Source organism: Anticarsia gemmatalis, chromosome 12, assembly GCF_050436995.1.
Source record: "Anticarsia gemmatalis isolate Benzon Research Colony breed Stoneville strain chromosome 12, ilAntGemm2 primary, whole genome shotgun sequence".
Lineage (NCBI taxonomy): Eukaryota > Metazoa > Arthropoda > Insecta > Lepidoptera > Erebidae > Anticarsia > Anticarsia gemmatalis.
Genome location: NC_134756.1, coordinates 6,444,297 through 6,463,310, shown reverse-complemented (window position 1 = coordinate 6,463,310; position 19,014 = coordinate 6,444,297). Strand labels below are relative to the sequence as shown.

Sequence of the window (19,014 nt, the reverse complement as noted above, 5' to 3'; positions counted from 1 at the left end):
CTATTAAAAAAATAACTAAGTACATCTATTATTTAAATAATGTAATGACTGAAGAAGAATTATGTACAAACTGGTATATAATAATACTACATATAACAAAGTCACTCATCATAGTAGAACTTCTGTGGAGGTGTTGTATCGTCTAACTGGATGGAGACAATGTGACGGCCGGGCACTATCACTAGACCCAACACTCTGGGCTCTTCTCCCTCATTTTCACTGCCTTTGAGATATTCTGAACATGCACCTGGAAGTACAATAAATATTATTTACAAAAATTAGCAGAGTTGAGCCTGTGTATTACATTTCATAATATATTTATAACTTCATGCACAACTTTGCTTGCGTCACATAAGGGAGAATGGGTCATAATTTTGCCCATTTTTGTAACATTTTTTACTGGTACTCTGCTCCTATTGGTCATAGCTATTATAGTGTGATGATTATATATCATCATGCTAAGACCAATAGCCTTCTTCGATACTTGGATTATCTAACACTGAAATATTTTTTCAGATCAGACCAGTAGTTTCTGAGATTAGTGCAATCAAACAAACAAAAAATCTCTTTAGCTGTATCATATTTGTATAGATGTTAGTTCCCTGTAATAGAGAGTCTATTGATGATGCTAGTTCACTGTAGTAGAGAGTCTATTGCAATAAATTGAATACCTATGTTTCCAGACTCCAAATAGGTGTAGAGCTGACATTTCATTAGAAAAGTTATGTTTAAGAATAAAGTGTACAAGATTAAAAGTATACTTTATCTACTACGTTTAAGATTATGACCTAAGTATGAATATATGGATTAAATTTTACCCAATATAACATTCGCATCGCGGTCAGTACACAGGAACACTCCAATTAGAACTCTGCCATCAGTCATTTCTATCCTGAAGTTTGTATTGAGCCATTTACTCAGTTTTGTTTTTCCATCTTCAACATTCTAAAAATATAACAAATACCTTAGTATTTCACTGGATAACTTACTAATCTAATATGCAGCTACTAATAAAAAGGGCAAAATTTGTATACCCACCTTAATTGAATCTGCATTTTTTTCTGATCCAGTAATACCACTCATGTTTTCGTCTCTCTCTATGTATTTAATTGAGAAGTTTCCGAGATATGCAGAATACTAAATGTTTTATGTTATTGTTATAATATTTATATGTTTAGGTTAAGGGTATTAAGATTCATGACGCTTTTTTGGAATCGACTGTCATTTTCCATCTGTCACATTTGTTTCTGTGTTCCGTGCATGCGATGTTTTGCACTACACTACCAGGTGCTTATTAATTTAATTAAGCATATCTAGCATTTATTTCCTGTATGTTGGAATAATATTTTTTTTATAAAAGATATGATATTACAATTTTCTGTTTTTAATATCACAATAAATATGTTTGTATAATTGGAAAGTATATGGAGTGAAAAGTAAAGGAACGTAAGGAGTAAATCAGCTGGCTGGTTGTCACTTGTCTGTCAGTCTCAGTTAACGTGATAAACAATCACAAACACGAAGTAACAAGTACTTATTTCTATTTTGATGTGTGAAAATAATGGAAGAGGATGCTAATGCGACTAGTAAAGAGGACGCGTTTATGAAACGATTTAAATATTATAAATCTAATAAACCCAAGCCGTCTTTAGAAGAAGTAATATCAGTAGAAAAACATTGCGATGATAAGGTTAGTTTTTTATTATCTTGCGAAGATAATAATATAATAACGTCGTTGATCCAAATAAATGCATAATTATATCAATTAAACTTTCAGATTACTGGCTGTCCTCCGCTTGATATAACAGACGATCCACGAACAGATCTACTGGGCCTAAGAAGTTTAAAAGAATGGCAATTATATTCATTTAAAGGACATCCAGGCTTACTTTTTATTAAAAACCCATTTACCGATTCGGGACAAAGATACTGGATAAGAAAATGTTTGGAAGAATATCCTAGAAAACCCAACAGGCTAAACATAGATATAGAAAGTAATTTACAAGATTGGTGGGCAGAGTGCTTTAGAAATAACACATGTGACAAGCAACTTTTGAAGAAACTTCGCTGGACAACATTAGGATACCATCACAACTGGGACACAAAAGTAAAATGTTATTATTACATCTTTAAGTGTGACACATTCAATTTTATACATGTGATTGTTTCATTTTAAATCTCAGTGTTGTTTCACTCTAGCTAATACTTTACTGATACTGTCAACTTATAATTTAATAGTAGTGCAACTGCAGCAGTTTTCAAATAACACTTAATTTTAGTTCAATTTCAACATTAATTGTTTCAATTAAGTTCTCATGTGTCTTTGTGATTCACCAGTGTAAAAAGAAACTTGATTCTTAGAAAAACAACATTATCCTACTGTTCTAGCTCATTCTTTTCATTTTGTCTTTCATTTTTCCAGGTGTACAGTGAAGATAATAGGACTCCATTTCCTAATGACCTTGCAGAACTATCAGATGTGTTTGCTAAATACTTAAATTACAAACATTTTAGAGCCGAGGCAGCCATTGTGAATTATTACCACATGAACTCAACCTTATCAGCTCATACAGACCATTCTGAAGTCAATTTGGAGGCACCCTTGTTTTCTTTTAGGTAAAACTATTTGATGCATTTGTATAATCAAAACAATTTAATATCTCAATTATAAGTTGGGGAGCACTTGTTGACTGTGCCACTTTTACAAATCACATTAAAATTAGAATTAAATAAATAATCCAAAAACTTGGTAGAAAGCTTTGGCAGGCATGATTTGTCTAGAGTATAATTAATTACTCCATGCAAATGAAAAATGAAAGACCACTGTGCAATTATCTTTCATGGAAATTTTTATTTAATATAGCTTTCATTGTAAAATTTTGTGTAATTTCATCATGTTGCATGCAATTCATTAATTATTTTTTTTCTATTTTGCAGTTTTGGTCAGTCAGCAATATTTATGATTGGTGGCAAAGATAAATCTGTAGAACCATCAGCTATTCTCATCAACAGTGGTGATGTTGTGATAATGTCTAAAGAAGCCCGCCTGTGTTACCATGCTGTGCCTAAAATTCTACCATCAACAGACTCTCCTTGGGAGAAACCTGAAATATGCAAGATGAATGATATGAATATTGACATATCCAATTTGAAATATTTAACTGAACCAGAGAAAATAATATCTGTGATGAAACAAAATGTAGATAATCAAGAATGGGACAGGTTCAGAAACTATATTCAGGAATCAAGAATCAATATGAATGTGAGACAGGTGCTAAATGAAAAACAGAGTAGTTTACAGTGATTTAAAATATATTTCAACAATAGATATTTATTGTGTTACGATTTTAATAAGGACAAATTATTTATTAAAACTATTTTTCCATGATGCGTTAGTATTCATTTATTGACGCTTTAATTTCTAATGGCAAAGTTCTGAAGAAGGCGGGAATTTTTAAATGGATATTGTTGCGCTCTTGGCTGTTCTGTTATGACTGCAACACAAAAAATGATAAAGTACTTTACGATACGAGAGCAATCACATACCCACAACGGCCACATCGCCCACCAGGTTTATATCTAACAAGCAAACAAGAAACCATCTACATTAGATTAGTTTCAAGAAATCAAGTCTGACAAAAATGGGCCGATTTTGCAAATGACAATGACGAATCTTTTATTTATCCGTAGGATGGTAAACAATGTAAACATAAACCAGTTCATTTTCTGTTTAAATAGAATGCATAATTTGGGCGCATGTAAAAACTCGATGATTTCAAATGTGGGTTGGTTTCTGTTAGCGTGTTAGCATAAGTAGGTCCCATTGTTATTCATCTTATATAGTCGTACATACCTACCTTGTTTAATTTTACTGGGAATCAAATTATCGTCACTTTTGTGTAGATCACATAGCCCCCAGAAACATTTGACGTAGCTTTCGGCGTAACACTCATATTCGTCTTTCGCTGCAAATAAAGCTAAACGCCTAGCTACGGGCTTGATACAGCCTTCGCACTTAAGACGAGGTTTCACAATCATAATTTTGGATTTTAAGTAATTATCGTTAATAATAAGATACTAAAAATTTTGTTACAAATCTTTCTGACAAGCTAAAAAATGATGATGAATGAAAAGGTATAAAAGACAAAATTTTGTTTTTGTATAATGAACAAAAAAGGTCTTAAATCATTATGCGTTAGCTACACCTTCTATTTTTGCTAGTAGCAGTAATTTTCAAACTGTAGTCTGTAGTTCTTAAAAATAAAATGAAATACGCAAGATAGGAACGAGAATTCGTATTTTGTTCCGACACTATTGACTCGCTACTCGAGTAAGCTTCAATATTCCGATCAGTTCTTTGTATCGGGTGTAGGTATTCATTCGTCGCTGCGATCGGCAGTTAGCTGCTCCATACGATATCGAATCCAGCCCTTTCAATCCGTAGCGAATGGCTGACGACAAAGCGGCACGGCTCTACCATTTGCTCAATGGAAATGCCATTTGGCGTTTCGATTCAAAAAAGATGATTATCCTCAAGATACTTTCTCCGTCAGTGAGATTTTACTTAAAAAGCTCTACCTGCGACTCCCTTATGTCTAAAACGGTGATTTTGAACCAGATATTATTATGCAAATCGAATCCATAACTTCCGCACAAAATTAAAACTTAGTAGGTACCTACACATCTTGTACATTTTATTAAGCATTGGTATATCAATCAAGTAAAGCACATCACTCCATTTTCAACGTATGTATAGCTTGACAAAAGCTAACCGCATGCGGTATCTATCAGCCACCCTCTACTGAAGCGATTAAGTAGGTGGTGTTCACTACAATAGGCAAATTGAGTTAGGTAGGTACAGTCTCGTAAACAAACGGTGCAATTTGCGATCGTGTCGACATGACTCTCTCGTCAACCGATTAGACTTCAACAAGTATACTGTCATACGCAACCGGGGTCTCAATCCGACTTCGACGATTTAATGGAACCTGAGTGATGCCTTGTATGACTGCAAATGTTTGCCTATGTCAGCATGTATGTAGCTGCCTATCTACTCACGTACTTTGATGTAATTAAATCTGAAGACACTATATCTGTAGATATACCAACAGGCTAGGTCGGATACACCAACGTATCTGTGCAATACACGTATAGATTCGGATGTAATTACAATACGCTTTGTATGGACGTGCAAATATTGACGTAGGTTACCGCCAGGATGATGATATTATGCTGTAACATAATTTTCCAACTAAATTGATTCCTAAATAATGTATGACTATGTTTAAGGTTTGCCCCTTTAAGAGTCCTACAATTAACGTCTTAACGGAATGCAAAGAGCTCAGGGTCCGTCTTTCCTAACTATAATCATTGACACATCACCTTTGTATGTAAAATGAGCTCGGTGACATTTTAGCGGGCCGCGAGCAAAAAGCGCGAGCTTGCGTCTTCTCTTTTATTGACATTAAATGGCCGATATAAATTCCGTTGGCGGATTACGAAATTTATTGGCTTCAAAATTAAAGGAGACCGATTTCAATGGCGATGGCTGACAGCGTTCGTTTATGGGTGAACGAAGTGGATGAAAAAAGAAGGTCTTGCTAAAACCCTCATTGAAAAACTTATCGTTTTAATGGAGCGTTATTGTGGGCTAGTAGGCTTGAGCTGTAGGCTGACGTAGAGCTTATTCAATCGATTAACTTTCTTACGGTTCCTATTGCAAGTGGATGTAAGAATAATAAAAACAGGCAGAGCCTTTGAATCTTACAAAGATTTATTGGACTTTTAATGTCACTAGTAAACGGGATTGGGATAGCCTACGGGTATCGTGGCTTTTTTCTTTATTATCTGAAAAAAATATACACGAGTAAAGTAATAACACGCCTCCTATTCACTTTTGCGATTGGTAACACATCAGTTAATACTCGTATGTTCTACTTATGAATATGATTTTACTGCATGTGTAATTGCAATCGTTTACATACCTTAGGTATCTATCTAAGGTAATTAGCTTCACACATACACTCTTGAATCTCAATACGACGATTAGAAATACGTTGTACTTATATCTACAGATAACCAGATTTTAATTAAGGTACCACCATTGTACTGAACTGCAAATTGAACTTAAATACATAAAAGATAACGATATGAATGAGAGGCGGTGCCGTCGTTACTATGCTTTCATGCAATTGCACTCACAGGATCCATAAACAAAATCATCCAATTTCAACTTTACGGCTTTGGAATAGCGAATGATATTAATTTAATGAGAATTTAATGCTGTGTCAACTTCAATTGACTTGCATGAAGGTGTATTTTTTGTGAGTGCCTATAAAATAAAAGTACGGGAATCTGCCTTAATAAGGCAAGGCGTAGTGGGAGTCATGTCATTAACGATCGGATTAAAGAGCTTTGTGTGACGGACCTCGTGGCAGATGACGACAAATATGGGTTTGTTTGAAAAACCCTGACATTGATTCCGCCGCGCCATCCTTTTAATACGGCTTACATAATTAATTCGACCTTTCTCATTGTTAGGGTTGCTTACTAGTCGACTTGCAGAAGGTTAGTCTCTTCGGTATTATTTTGTGAAATACTTTGGTGAGTCATAAGACTTACTAGTTAATATTACCATACTTTTGTATTTATGTCTTAAATAACTCAACTAGCAAGCTCGTCTGCATGAAATTGACGATTTATTTTATGTAATTTGTCTGTGCCGCGTTGTTGTAAACATTATGCGTCTATAGGCTGAATGTCACTCAGTCCAGAAGGGTTTACCCTGTCTCAAGTGGCACTCAATATTGAATCAACAAACTGATTGGCATAGAATTTATTATTATGCCTTTAGAAAAAGGGGCAGCTTCCAAAGCTTCAGCTTCTAAAACCTGCTTAGTTAATTTATTAATCTATCTTATCTATTTAGTACGTTAGTTATCTACTTTCATAAACCTATATATTCATAGTATTTGTTGAAAACACCTAGGTAGGTACTCGAAACTATACTCTTTAAACTTTGTACGAGTAAAACACTGTTAAAAGTGAATAGTATAAAACGAAGTCCATACAAAAAGCTTTTCGACAGCGCCTATACAAAATCTACGTTTTCAATAGGCACTGTCGAAAAATCACTACAACTTCACAACGCTACGTATCGACATAGCTTCAATATCACCTTTGTTCTCGGCTCAGCACTCAGGACGATTGCTCTGCAACCTAATAAAACTCTTCAAATATTCAATTCTGCGTCATCTTGTAATTGCAAAGTTTGCTCGCGTCGTCTAAACACTCTCGCAGAACAATAACAAGCGAAATACAATAAATAATAAGTCCGAACTATTTACTTAGTGAGGACGTTTATATGTATCGTATAACACAGTATAGTGAACGTTTCGTGCGCTGCACAATAACGAGTTAATTAAGAAAGTTCGGCCGGCCGACACTCGGCGGTCTCATTCACCCAATCAATTCTCCACTATGCGCGCTCAAACATTATTGCGTTTAATTACCCTTAAATATATTGCTGCTTTTACCGAAACGTGATGTTGCTATTCGACACTCATTATTTGCAGATTCCTTTGTGTGTGAGTAAATAAGTTTCGTATTGTTTATTCATCTTGAGTTTCTTCGAGGTATTATTATTTGATTGGATTAATAATTCAGAAAGTAAAAAGATCAAATAAGCAACCTTATTTAGAATAAGAAAAAACCATCAGTGAATTATTGACTGATTTAAATATCGATATAAAATTCATATGAAATAATATTGGTTTATCGTAAAGTTACAAAGCGCCTACAGACCTTTAGATCAAGGTGCAAAGAATGTTAGACTCTATTATCTAGTAACTAGAAAATTGTTTTAAAGCTTATAGGCACATAAAAGCACAACAATACAACATATTTAGCTAATACGATATGCTATTCGGAATGCTGTACATAGATGTAATCGAGTAAGTGAAGCGTAGATGTGAGCCTATATTAATTGCAAAATTTCCAGACAGTGGATGGCACACAATAGTGCAATAATGGGACAGAGGCTTGTTTGCCAGCCAACCACAAAGTACAAAGCGTGTTTGTAAACAGCCTTATTGGTCTCAAAGCGATATTAATGTACGTATTCAGGTAGGTGTGTAGGCTGGCTGCATGCTTCTATCGCCCGCAACGGATTGAGATCGATTACCTGTCCTTAACTGAAGGTGCATGAATATTGCAGCGTTTAATGAATGCAATTAAGGGTAGATACGTGATAGTGCTTCGTAAGACAACGTTATGTGGATGTACTATCATGTTTATTTAAAACCTAAAGACTAAAGGACAAAGGCCATTAAAGATATAGACTTAATCAACCAATAAAAAGGCTGTATTTCTTTGTTCATCTTTTACGAAGTAGAGTTATCATAATTAGTGATTGTTTTATACATTTCAATTATTTTAACTTATTATTTTATTACCAATTTTGTTCGACTCGACGCATATACATTCTTCAAACATAAATCCAACCCTATATTGAGCAGATTCCCATCAAACATCTACAGATTTCTATCAAAATTTTCCGCAGATTCAGATTAAGTTGGGATGTTCAGATGGATGACCCTATCCAACGGCCGTCCATTTTGTTACTCTCCACGGAGCGCGCTGACTGACGTCTACTGTCCTAATTAGAACGCGATTTCATAAATCATTATAATGACGGTTATTTGAATTTGGGGCTTTAAAAGAGAATTAAGAGCTAGAACCTTAATTTTATCAATGAAATAATGAGTAAAGCTTAATTTATTTTTTGTTATTTATTTCCGAAAATCATATTTTGTTTATTATGATATATTCCATGTCGGTAAATAGGTTATGTATACAGAACAGTATATTTTTGAAACAATAATAACGTTGTTTGTCTGATTATTGTCGTGTTCTGATGTTTTCGGAAAGCCTTAGAGGCTTTGTTATTTATTTTGCCTTTTTCTCTACAAAAATACTTCATATTGCTCCTAGGCTTTTCACTCTATTACTTACTATATACATATAAATAGAGTTGACCTAGCTGATTTATTGACATAACTCTAAAAGACTAAAGCGAGAAAAAATATTGAGCTATTTTCGTACTTCTTCAACTATTTATCCTTTGAAATTCTTGAGTACATAGCACTTAGATAAATAAAACACAGGTACAGTACGTTGGTCGATAGCCAAATTGGTGTAAAGGTTTGAAGGATAGCGAAGAGGTTTTCTAGCCCAAGTTAGTTGTTATTGCGGTTATGGGCATGTTTTCAGTGCTCGCGCCTACCGAACCGGGTGCACCGCCACTCAAACCGTACGAATTTTAATTGGAACCAATTTTGAGTGATCCACGTCTACATTTCGGGTGAAAATATAAATATGTTTGGGTGTAACGTTTATTTGCATAAAATATTATTTACTCGTAGCAACAAACTTTTTAGGCAATTAAAGTAATAAATAAATATCCATCGAAAGGGGTTAATGAACTTATGGAAGTTTCAGGCATTTATTTACTTGATTTATCTTTCTTTAACAGGATTTGGCCGTTTACTTTTGAATTAGGAGTACAAAAAAGTATCTTAAACTTCTAATACACTGTTTTATCACAGCTATCCTTCAATACCAACATAAGTCTCTATACCCACTGCATCAACTTATAAGTTACTCCTGAAGGATGAATACAAGTTGAACATAGGGAAGTATTAACTCACTTAGCGATGTATTCTATATCGCATTGTACTAGTTATATTCTAACTCAGTGTTAAGGAAGTTACCGACACGAGGTGCGTAGAGCCGTAGAGTTACGACGTGGAAACACAATTTATAGTACACTCCTTCTAAATTAAGGATGAGTAAATATGTTAATCTCATGAGATAAATAGAAAAGGGTCTAAGCTTGTTGTGTATAAACAGTAGGCACGTATAACTCACTATTGATACACTCGCTAAAATAGTGCTTTATATGTAAGTACATTCGAAAGTGTGAATAGTTTATTGTTGAAGACCATGCTGTGTAGGGAAAGAAATCTTGTGGTAAAAGAGTATCAAGGTTTCTCCATAATTATATCATTACATTTTCAGGGCATAGTTTTATAAATATAAATTACAGTAGCTTGGTTTGTAAAGCATTTAGCATTTTTTGCAATCAATGACATCATATTGTCTAGTGTAGGTATAGGGGAGGATGTCGGTACGTATCGCAATTGTCTCCATTATCACGGTGTATTGCGAACAGCAGCGAGTTCGACGAACACGTTCACAGCGAATGATTTTGTATTAGACGCATATGCGTTTAGTGAACGTGTGATGTGTTCGGATTTCCGAATAAACACGAAGCGTAACAATGTTATTCGCATGCAGATCCCATTAACGAACATTGAACCTCGGAAATACAATTTCTATAGAACTTATTAGTTCGTTTTAGATTTCCAGGCTAGTCGGAGTTTGTTCGAGTTCTCTTTGCTTTTCGTCCGACATACGATTCAAATATTCGTGACCGATGTTCGGACTCACATTGTGTGTTTTCGAACGTGCGTACACGACTTTACGTTTTATTTGAACAGAACGGCTCTCGCCCGACTATTTCTGTATTGTTAAGCTAACTGATCTTCTGAATAGAGTGTCCGTAGTAGTAAAATCTCGTTGACTTTCCGCGAAGCTTGGAAAAACGCTTCGACGAGTTCTCAAAGCAAGGTAAGCTCTCGATCCCTATTACGCTTAAACAGATATCTTCCAAGTTTGTTACTTTGTCATCAAGTTAGGTAAGGGATTTAGAACCCTCTCAGATTTACCTAGTTTATAATACGGATCGTGAGAGGTAGATAAATTAGTTGTGAATTTCCTAACTCGACGTACTCAAGGTGTTTAGTTGTAGTCTGAAACTGTATTCGTCGTGTATGAATATGGAGAGCCGCGGTTGCCGGTTGTCGCCGCTACAACCTTAATATGCATGAACTGCTAACTTATTAATTCACTACACAACTATGTCGTAGGCACGGGTATTAGGATATTCTCTCATACGGCGATCAGTTGGCGCTGAAGGTCTGCTGTTCACTGAATCGTAAACTGTTGGCTAAGAGGTATATCCCCAGTAGTTCCCCGGGATAAGAATATTGACCACTGGGAACTTTCTTACCAGTTATTGCTGGGTGGCAAAATATACCATTTTGAAGATGTTTATTAATGCTGGAATATCTCATTTTAGTTAGCAGTTCGTGTAGTACAGCCAAAGCCTTCATTTAAGTTATTAATATACGTTAATATTCAATATAAGCCTTCACTGGTGATCATAGAACTTAAGTCTTAAAACAATTACAACAGGTATCGCTGTTAACATTTCATGAAAGGAAACAGGGGTTTCAAAGAACACTAGCAAAGTCCAGAACATGTACTCGTTTAATTAAAACAGTATCAGAGCGACACAGTAAAGTTAACAGTAGCGAGTTGCGACTAATTCGTACAAGCCCTTAGCTTACTGCGTCGCGTACAGATGCCTGTGACACTGTGACGACAAGTGGGACGACTGTGCCGATGTACATATTGAGTTAAGCTAGTTCAGATAGGCACGAGATGTAACGTGATTGTGCGAGATAATTGATTTACGAGCAACACTAGTTTACTTCCTGAAAGAATATAGGAAAGTCTCTAATTCGGGTTTATAAAACATGAAAATATACAAGTATTACTAGCTAGACTTACATCATAGAAAACTTTTTCTACTTACAATACTAACGTAAAACAAATAGCTAAAGTTACCGTCGACTCAGGTGTTCCGCCGTGAACCGTAATACAGTCGGACTATGATAATATTTTTCTAAGAAGTTAACAATTGCAGAAAGAGCTGTCAACGGCGGGTGCTGTCACGAAGTTTAAATGAAATCTCGGGGCTATGTCTGTGTAATTACAAACAACTCGGCGTCGTAAGGTCGGCGTCTACCCCGTCAGCCGTGTAATGGACTTTTCAAGTATTCCTAACGTGAAAACTTTCACTTCAGCCGACTTAAACGCCTCCGACAATGTGCTTAACGATGTTTTTAACTACTTCACTCCATTCCTCGACTATTGCAGGTTAAATTAATTATTCGTCTGTCATTCTATCGTGTTTGGGTCTGAATTATTCGCGATGCAGCGTGACGGTTAAACACGCGCCTGAGATGCTTGTCTTGTTAACATGCGAGTGAACTGCGTTTATAATTACGTGATAACCATTACGCTGCCGGCTCCGAAGGGATTCCTAAAGACGGTTACGGATGCGTATGTACATAGTAAATGCAATTAGCGTATGTAGGAGCTAGGTATATTAAATTATGTTTGTATTATTGGGTGTGGATAGTGTTCTTGATTAAAAAAATTCTGCTGGACTTCAGGATCAGTGGGCTATTAGGGTCCCACTGATCTTAAAAAGCCAACTCATTGTTTAACGTATTACCTATATTATAAACTACCTCATGATTATGTTATTACTTTTCTCATATTTCGAGTCTACAAAATAATGTGTAGGAAGTTAGACAATTTGATAACATGCAAAATATTTCAGTACGAATCTCTGTAGACTTATAAATAATGTTTATTACCAAAGCAATCATACATTTCCGTGATCAAAAACCGATACAGAACTGTAGTGTTCGTAAACTTATAGAGTTGATATAAAACAGGACATTGGCAGTAGCCGATAGCCGCTTGGGACACATTAGTATGCGTGAAGCAAGTATTTGTGCCGAACCTCGTGTTTGTGACTGTTATCTTTGGCAACGATACACACGATATGCACGTTTAGAGTCGTTAAACACTGATATCGTGTGAGCAAAAGTACCATTTCATGTATTTACTGTACCATTTAACAGGTACCTGTTTATGTTTGAGCATACATTTCACAGAATTTCTACCCAGTCTGTTGACTAGGCCAGTAGTTCAGTTGAATTTTACATAGCCTGTTATATAGGTCAAAGGTCTGCTATTTTTAATCAACCTTAGAAATGCTACAAATTGCAATTTGCAGCATTCCACGTTGTTCAAAGCGATCGAAAGCAATTCACACTTTTGAAGTTTCGGTGCAATATTGAGCCATCACAATTTGCCTTTTGTGTCGGATGGATCGATTTCCTCATTAAAACACCAGTCAAACTTTCGGGGTATTCGAATCTAGATTGCAGTACTTATTTGGAAGTATACCTACCTTCTTACTTAGGTACTCTGTTTTCACAATTGATTCCTGTATGTGAATATTAAAATATTCAAATGTAAGGATGATCGCGATTGCAGACACGTTTTTGGAGAGTCGGAGCGACATCGCGTTATCACAATTACCCTCAGCCAAAAGTCCCCGGCACGTCGCCGTCGAATAAAACGCGCTGATTGCACAAAGCTCCTTCCGATCCCCTCTCATTCGTTATCGTTGCAATTGTCCTCTTCTGTATACACTTCTTAATAACAGAACACAGAAAATGATCAAATGCTCGAATGCAATTCCGAGCGCATTGTGGCGCGCCACAAAGACAACCACAACGAACGCTCCGCTGAAATAAAAACCCTCCTAATTAGCGAAATAATACTTTATATTCGCATTTTTATTTCAAAAACACGCGGTAATTTTCTTTAGACGCGTTTCCTGTATTACATTTAGGCAGCCGGGGTCGTTGAAATAAGTAATTATATTTTCCAAAAGGGTTTCTAATTAATATCGCTGTATTTTAATTAGCAACGAACAGTTTGTGCATTGCAGAGTTAATTAAAAAGAAATCATTATAATTATATGTGGGTGTATGAAAGTGTAGGGTTATATTTAGGGTTTCTTGTGTATTGATCAATTATGATAATTACAAAGTGGTGTAGAATTTAATACCGTACGAGATATTCTGAGAAAATTCTACTTATGTTATACTAGCTGACCCGCGCAGAATTTTCCATGTTTTTGTAACAATTTTTACCGTTACCTACTCTGCTCTTATTGGTCGTAGCGTGATGATATAAAATATGCTTTTTTTTCACGAAAAATATTCTCAAAATTATTTATATCTCTTAGTATAACGAAGTCGCGCTAAGGCATATCCGCCATTAAAACAGTTGCCATGGCAACGGAATTTTGTTAATTCAATGTCATTATTATATTGATTTTTCGCGACTTCGTTGAATTTTCTGAATTTTCCCGGGAAATGCGTCATTTTCCCGGGGTAAAAAGTAGCCTATGTCCTTTCTCGGGTATCAAAATATCTCCATACCAAATTTCATGCAAATTGGTTCAGTAGTTTAGACGTGATTGAGTAGCAGACAGACAGACAGACAGAGTTACTTTCGCATTTATAATATTAGTATGGATTTGGAAGTAATCAGTAATCCTATATACTGATCATAAGTTATCATTAGGTATATTTTAACAAGCTTAGATATAAGCAGTAATTATAAAATTTCACACATATAAGACTAGTTAATAACTATTTTTTTCCTGACTATTGATTTACGATACATGAAAACTAATTATTATAATATAAGTTCCTATGAAAACAGTGTAGGTAACTGATACTGCATATTATTTATTAAATTTTAGCTCAACTAGAACTCACGACTTATCGCAAATGAAAGTTATATGATTTTTAAACAAAATAATACGGTATAAGAATAACTAACAAAACAAAACGAAAAAGAATAGTGTTCTCAAAATAGATTCAAGTAAACTAAGGTAGTCCTTTCATACGTAAGTAATATCACCGGATGTGGACGTAAAAAAGAAAAAATCGGAATGAGGTTCATTTCCTCGTCATATCCGGCCAGTTAGTTATAAGGACCACAGTTTTACGGAACTTCGTGATATGATCTTTCATATCTGAGCCTTCAGAGTGAGTAATCTACTCATATATTCAGTTCATCGTGCCGGGAAGTATGGGCTAGTTCATTTTGTTTTATCTATTTATGAACCATTTTCTTTAGTGATTGTTCCACGAAGTAGAATTTATAAATGAGAGCACTATTTGTTACTAGAAATTTATAGTTTTTATTTTATCTTATATTGGAGCGGATTTATAGATGGCTGATTGTATTGGTAGACTATCTCATCTACTATGTTGATTAAACCTGATAATAAAAACGTAATGATGATGATGCAGTCTAAGCTTAATTTGATAGTCTCTTCAGAAAGTTTACCGTCGCTTACTGGACCTGTATGAAATGCATGAAAATTTGTAAAGCATTTCGTACTCTGTGTGTACTCTCATTTGGACAGTAACGTAAAGAGCTCATCTATGCGAACTCACCCTCATATCTTTGTGAATTCATAATCTTGTATCACAACGAATCAACACAGCTCATCACTACCCTGAGTATCTACTTTTCCTTTTACTATTTTTCATAAGAGAACAGGAACAAAACACAGGCGAGACTACTCTTTAAATAAATAAGCGTTTGACACTCTCATTCCTGAGCTTCTCTGCATCATGCCATTAGTAATGGAGCCACCGACACGAGTGCATGTTAGTGCATGTTACGGCTTATTACGAACACAAGTCACATGCACAAAATATCTCTGGCACACGAAAACCAACAGCTGCTGGACATATTTTGTTCCGACGGAATAGAAATGGAAAAATAATGAGACTACGCCGTATTGAATTTTACAGCGGTTTTTTTACACTGTCCTATGATGTGAGTTACAATAAAAATATAATAATGTGTACATAGTTTTAAATTAATTACACTTTTTTTTTTAAATTGTTAGATTTAATATTAAACGACTTAATTTTCACCAAAACATATAGTAAACGTGCAGAATTTCATATAAATAGGCAACAATAGCTTGTTAGCTAGCTAAAACAAAAAATCTGAGTACCTACCTAATATATAGCGGACATAAAATATATCTACTCAAGAAAGTTATAGAACGAAAGTTACCTTCATCTATTGTTACCAGTCAGCAGAGAAATAACGATACTCTCTACAAATAACGTAGGATGATCGCAACAGTTTGTGGGCAGAATTGCAAATGTATGAGGCATGGGGTGTTTCGGAGGCACACGTCATCAGACCAACTAACGAAGTGGGGTGTAGTACGTGACGATAATTCCGTCCCGCGGGACCCCTTTGTGCAATCAGTGCGGTTTCTTGGACCTCTAACATCACACTTTTATTTTGGTTAGTTATCTGAAAAAAGTCGTGGACATTCAGAGACAATTTATTAGATCCCTTACTCTATCCACACTATTTTTACTTAAGAAAATAGAGTACAAAACTTGTTTGTGAATGGTACATGAATGTTGTCTGAAGTAAACTAAAGCTACATAAGCACCTAAGTAGCCAGTAAATTGTTAGCAAAGTTGACTAGATCTACGTTCGGCATCGCATTGGTTCCCGAGCTAATATTTCAGTAGTACCGTATTGTCCTGCCTCGGACTCCGTCACATCTCGACTTTCTGAGCCTTTTTCGAAATAATAAGCCGTGTAATTGGGATTTATGTCCCTTTTACGATGATTAAATGGCGTACTCTCTCATTAAAGCTTCCCACGGCAATATAGATACATCTCTGATGAGGTTTGCAATCAAACATTAATTTTACATAAAGTCGTTTAGTTTCAAGTCAACTAATTGCTTGTCAGTGATTTTTCCTTTCCTCTGCACGTCTCAATGTACTTGAAGCCGGAGAACATGAAAAGAATTAAGTAATGTTATTCCACAATATTTCTCAGGAAGGACGCACTAAATAAGAACCATCTCATTAGCTAGCGTGGTGATTTAGGCAACAAGGTTAAGTGAGGCGAATGTGGAAATATATAACTTTCTTACCGAGGATTTTTGGGAGTAGCCGCATAAACTACTGCGAGAATATTTAATACGCCTTTTGGTCTAAGAGCTTTTACATATCTCGTGTGTTATATAAACTACACTCGTTTTTAGGATATAATGCTCACTCATATGTGCCGTAACGTACCTAGGACTGCAAAAGAAGCTTTATTTTTGGTTTAGGTGAAATAATATAAAACCGTGGCATCTCGTTAAAATGATACCTAAAACCGCAGTGATAAATTGTGGATGCACCCCTTTTCGGTACACCCTTTTCGCGCTATAGGTATATGGAGTTTAGGCGAAAATTAAAAAAAAAACGACCTAGTGTTTTTTTGGTAGGTATTCATTTTTATTATCAAATTGCATAAAGAAGACAAAATACTTAAATATTCTTACAGCTATTTTACCATGGGGCTTAAATAATATTTCGCACTGAAAAAGATCTCAGTCTCACCTGACCTTTGAGAACCGTCTTACAATCGTAACTTACGATTTCTCAGGCAACTTTCCACTACGAACTCGATAGTTAAGTTAGAACAAAGAGCGTAACATTACTTACAACACTTTTTCCAAATGAGGTAAGTGAATCAGGTCTGCAAGTCTGGCCCGGGCGGGGTGGCCGGGACTTCGTAGCCGTCAATTAGACACATGGGAGATTTATATGGCTATCTATCTTGTTCCTTGTACAGCAACCCAGACCCAAGCGGGCCAACGGAAATTGTTTTTCAAAGGATCGTTTTGAGCGCGAAGCTTTAAAAATAGACTTTGGCAAGGTAAAGCAAAATAAATGGCGTGTTTTCACAAAACAAATAACGATACAGGATGTAATGTTGTTCGTGATTTATGTCTGTGATTGTACTTTGACAACGAGTTTTCTTCTGTATTTCCGAGATTTATGAAAATTGACAATAACAAGTTACAGTGTATGTAATCTTTTAGAAGTTATCACGTAGCGTTATGTCACATATTGTTCCTGTGAGAGTAAACATATACTAAAATGGTATAAGGCACTATATTACGGCAGAATGTGTTATTGTGTTGTCAAATGTCTTGCGTTAAGGTAATTATATCAATGAAAGTTTAAATAAGTCAGAAAATGCTCCAAAATGAAATATAAGCACTTTATCGAATCGAAAAAAAATAAACCACACCTGTCTCGAATATTCTGATCAGATATTTACGTATTCGTACTTATTAAATAAAACAACCCCAAACCGGATTAATTAGGCTTAACCATATTAAAAACAGGACAAAATTAAATAGAAAGACAAAAATGTAAGCGATCAACGAAACGATTTAGTTAATGTGTAAATATAATCCTCTCGCGTTCCGTGAGGGGAATTAATAAGAAGTCGGGAGTCCCGGGAGTGTGTGCTATAGCTTGTACTAGTGTAGGCTTTAACATTGATGTCGGTTTGAAGGGGCTGCTTTGTTATTTTGAAACAAGACATAAAATGTTTAATTGCAGTTTTGGCATTGAAAAACTCAATGTTATGCACATACAATGTGTATTATACTACTGAAAATTGAACCCTGAATCTCGCGTTTCGCAGTGGTCTTACGCTGTTGTTTGGGCGATGACAACATTCACCGCCCTTGGTAGTTATTCTGATCCTTTTTCATCGAGAATAAAAGTGTTAATCGATTTAAAATAAACATTTTATGCGTATGTTAGCACCTCAATTATTTATTTAGTACGTTTATTTTACGATACGCTTAGATGTGTACTTTATACATATTCATGTACGCAACAGTAAAATTTACGATCTAAATGTTTCATCTTTCACGACTTCACATAAAGGAGAGTGACCTACGGGATGAATAAAATAGCTCGTTACAGAGCCCGTCTTAGTGATAGTGAGGCAATTTTGTAACAAATCAAGCAACTACGAGGTGTAACCTTTAGTGGAGTCGGGCGCGAACTACTTTCGTTACGTTTTATTAACGGCAATAAACTCGGCTTCATTAGATTTTTTTTATTTTCTGCGTAGTAAAACGGAGCTCTCCGCACGTACGGAGTTCATACTTCATTCAGCTCGTAAAAGGCAGGTCGGGAATTGCTCGAATTTATTCACGAACTCGCCGCGCGGCGCCGCGTGCTCGGCGTGCGAGTGTGAACTAACCTTTATGAGATGAGTCAGACGGTTTCCCTCTGAAATATTTCTACATGCAGGGCCTTCGTAAATTAAATTCACCGTAGTGGAAATGTTCGTTATAAAGTAAACGGTTTGATTATATTCGGGTAACGA

The 19,014-nt window shown here is 35.6% G+C and overlaps 2 protein-coding genes and 1 long non-coding RNA gene across 3 annotated transcripts; 1 reads left to right on the top strand and 2 right to left on the bottom strand.

Moving 5' to 3' along the window:
- Window positions 1–26: 26 nt before the first annotated feature.
- Sbat (LSMD1 domain-containing protein Sbat) lies at window positions 27–1,229 on the bottom strand. Its single transcript, XM_076120664.1, has 3 exons — window positions 1,039–1,229; window positions 819–945; window positions 27–247 (listed from the first exon to the last, which is right to left on the bottom strand). Exons 1-3 carry the CDS (start codon window positions 1,081–1,083, stop codon window positions 102–104), a joined length of 318 nt encoding a protein of 105 aa, XP_075976779.1. The 5' UTR covers window positions 1,084–1,229; the 3' UTR covers window positions 27–101.
- Window positions 1,230–1,491: 262 nt separating this feature from the next.
- On the top strand, window positions 1,492–3,304 carry AlkB (alpha-ketoglutarate-dependent dioxygenase AlkB). Its single transcript, XM_076120682.1, has 4 exons — window positions 1,492–1,690; window positions 1,778–2,107; window positions 2,423–2,616; window positions 2,938–3,304. The coding sequence occupies exons 1-4, from the start codon at window positions 1,562–1,564 to the stop codon at window positions 3,302–3,304; spliced, it is 1,020 nt and encodes a 339-aa protein (XP_075976797.1). The 5' UTR covers window positions 1,492–1,561.
- On the bottom strand, window positions 3,292–4,122 carry LOC142977016 (uncharacterized). Its single transcript, XR_012959685.1, has 2 exons — window positions 3,858–4,122; window positions 3,292–3,494 (listed from the first exon to the last, which is right to left on the bottom strand). It is a non-coding gene; the product is annotated as an uncharacterized LOC142977016 (long non-coding RNA).
- Between the last annotated feature and the right edge of the window lie 14,892 nt (window positions 4,123–19,014).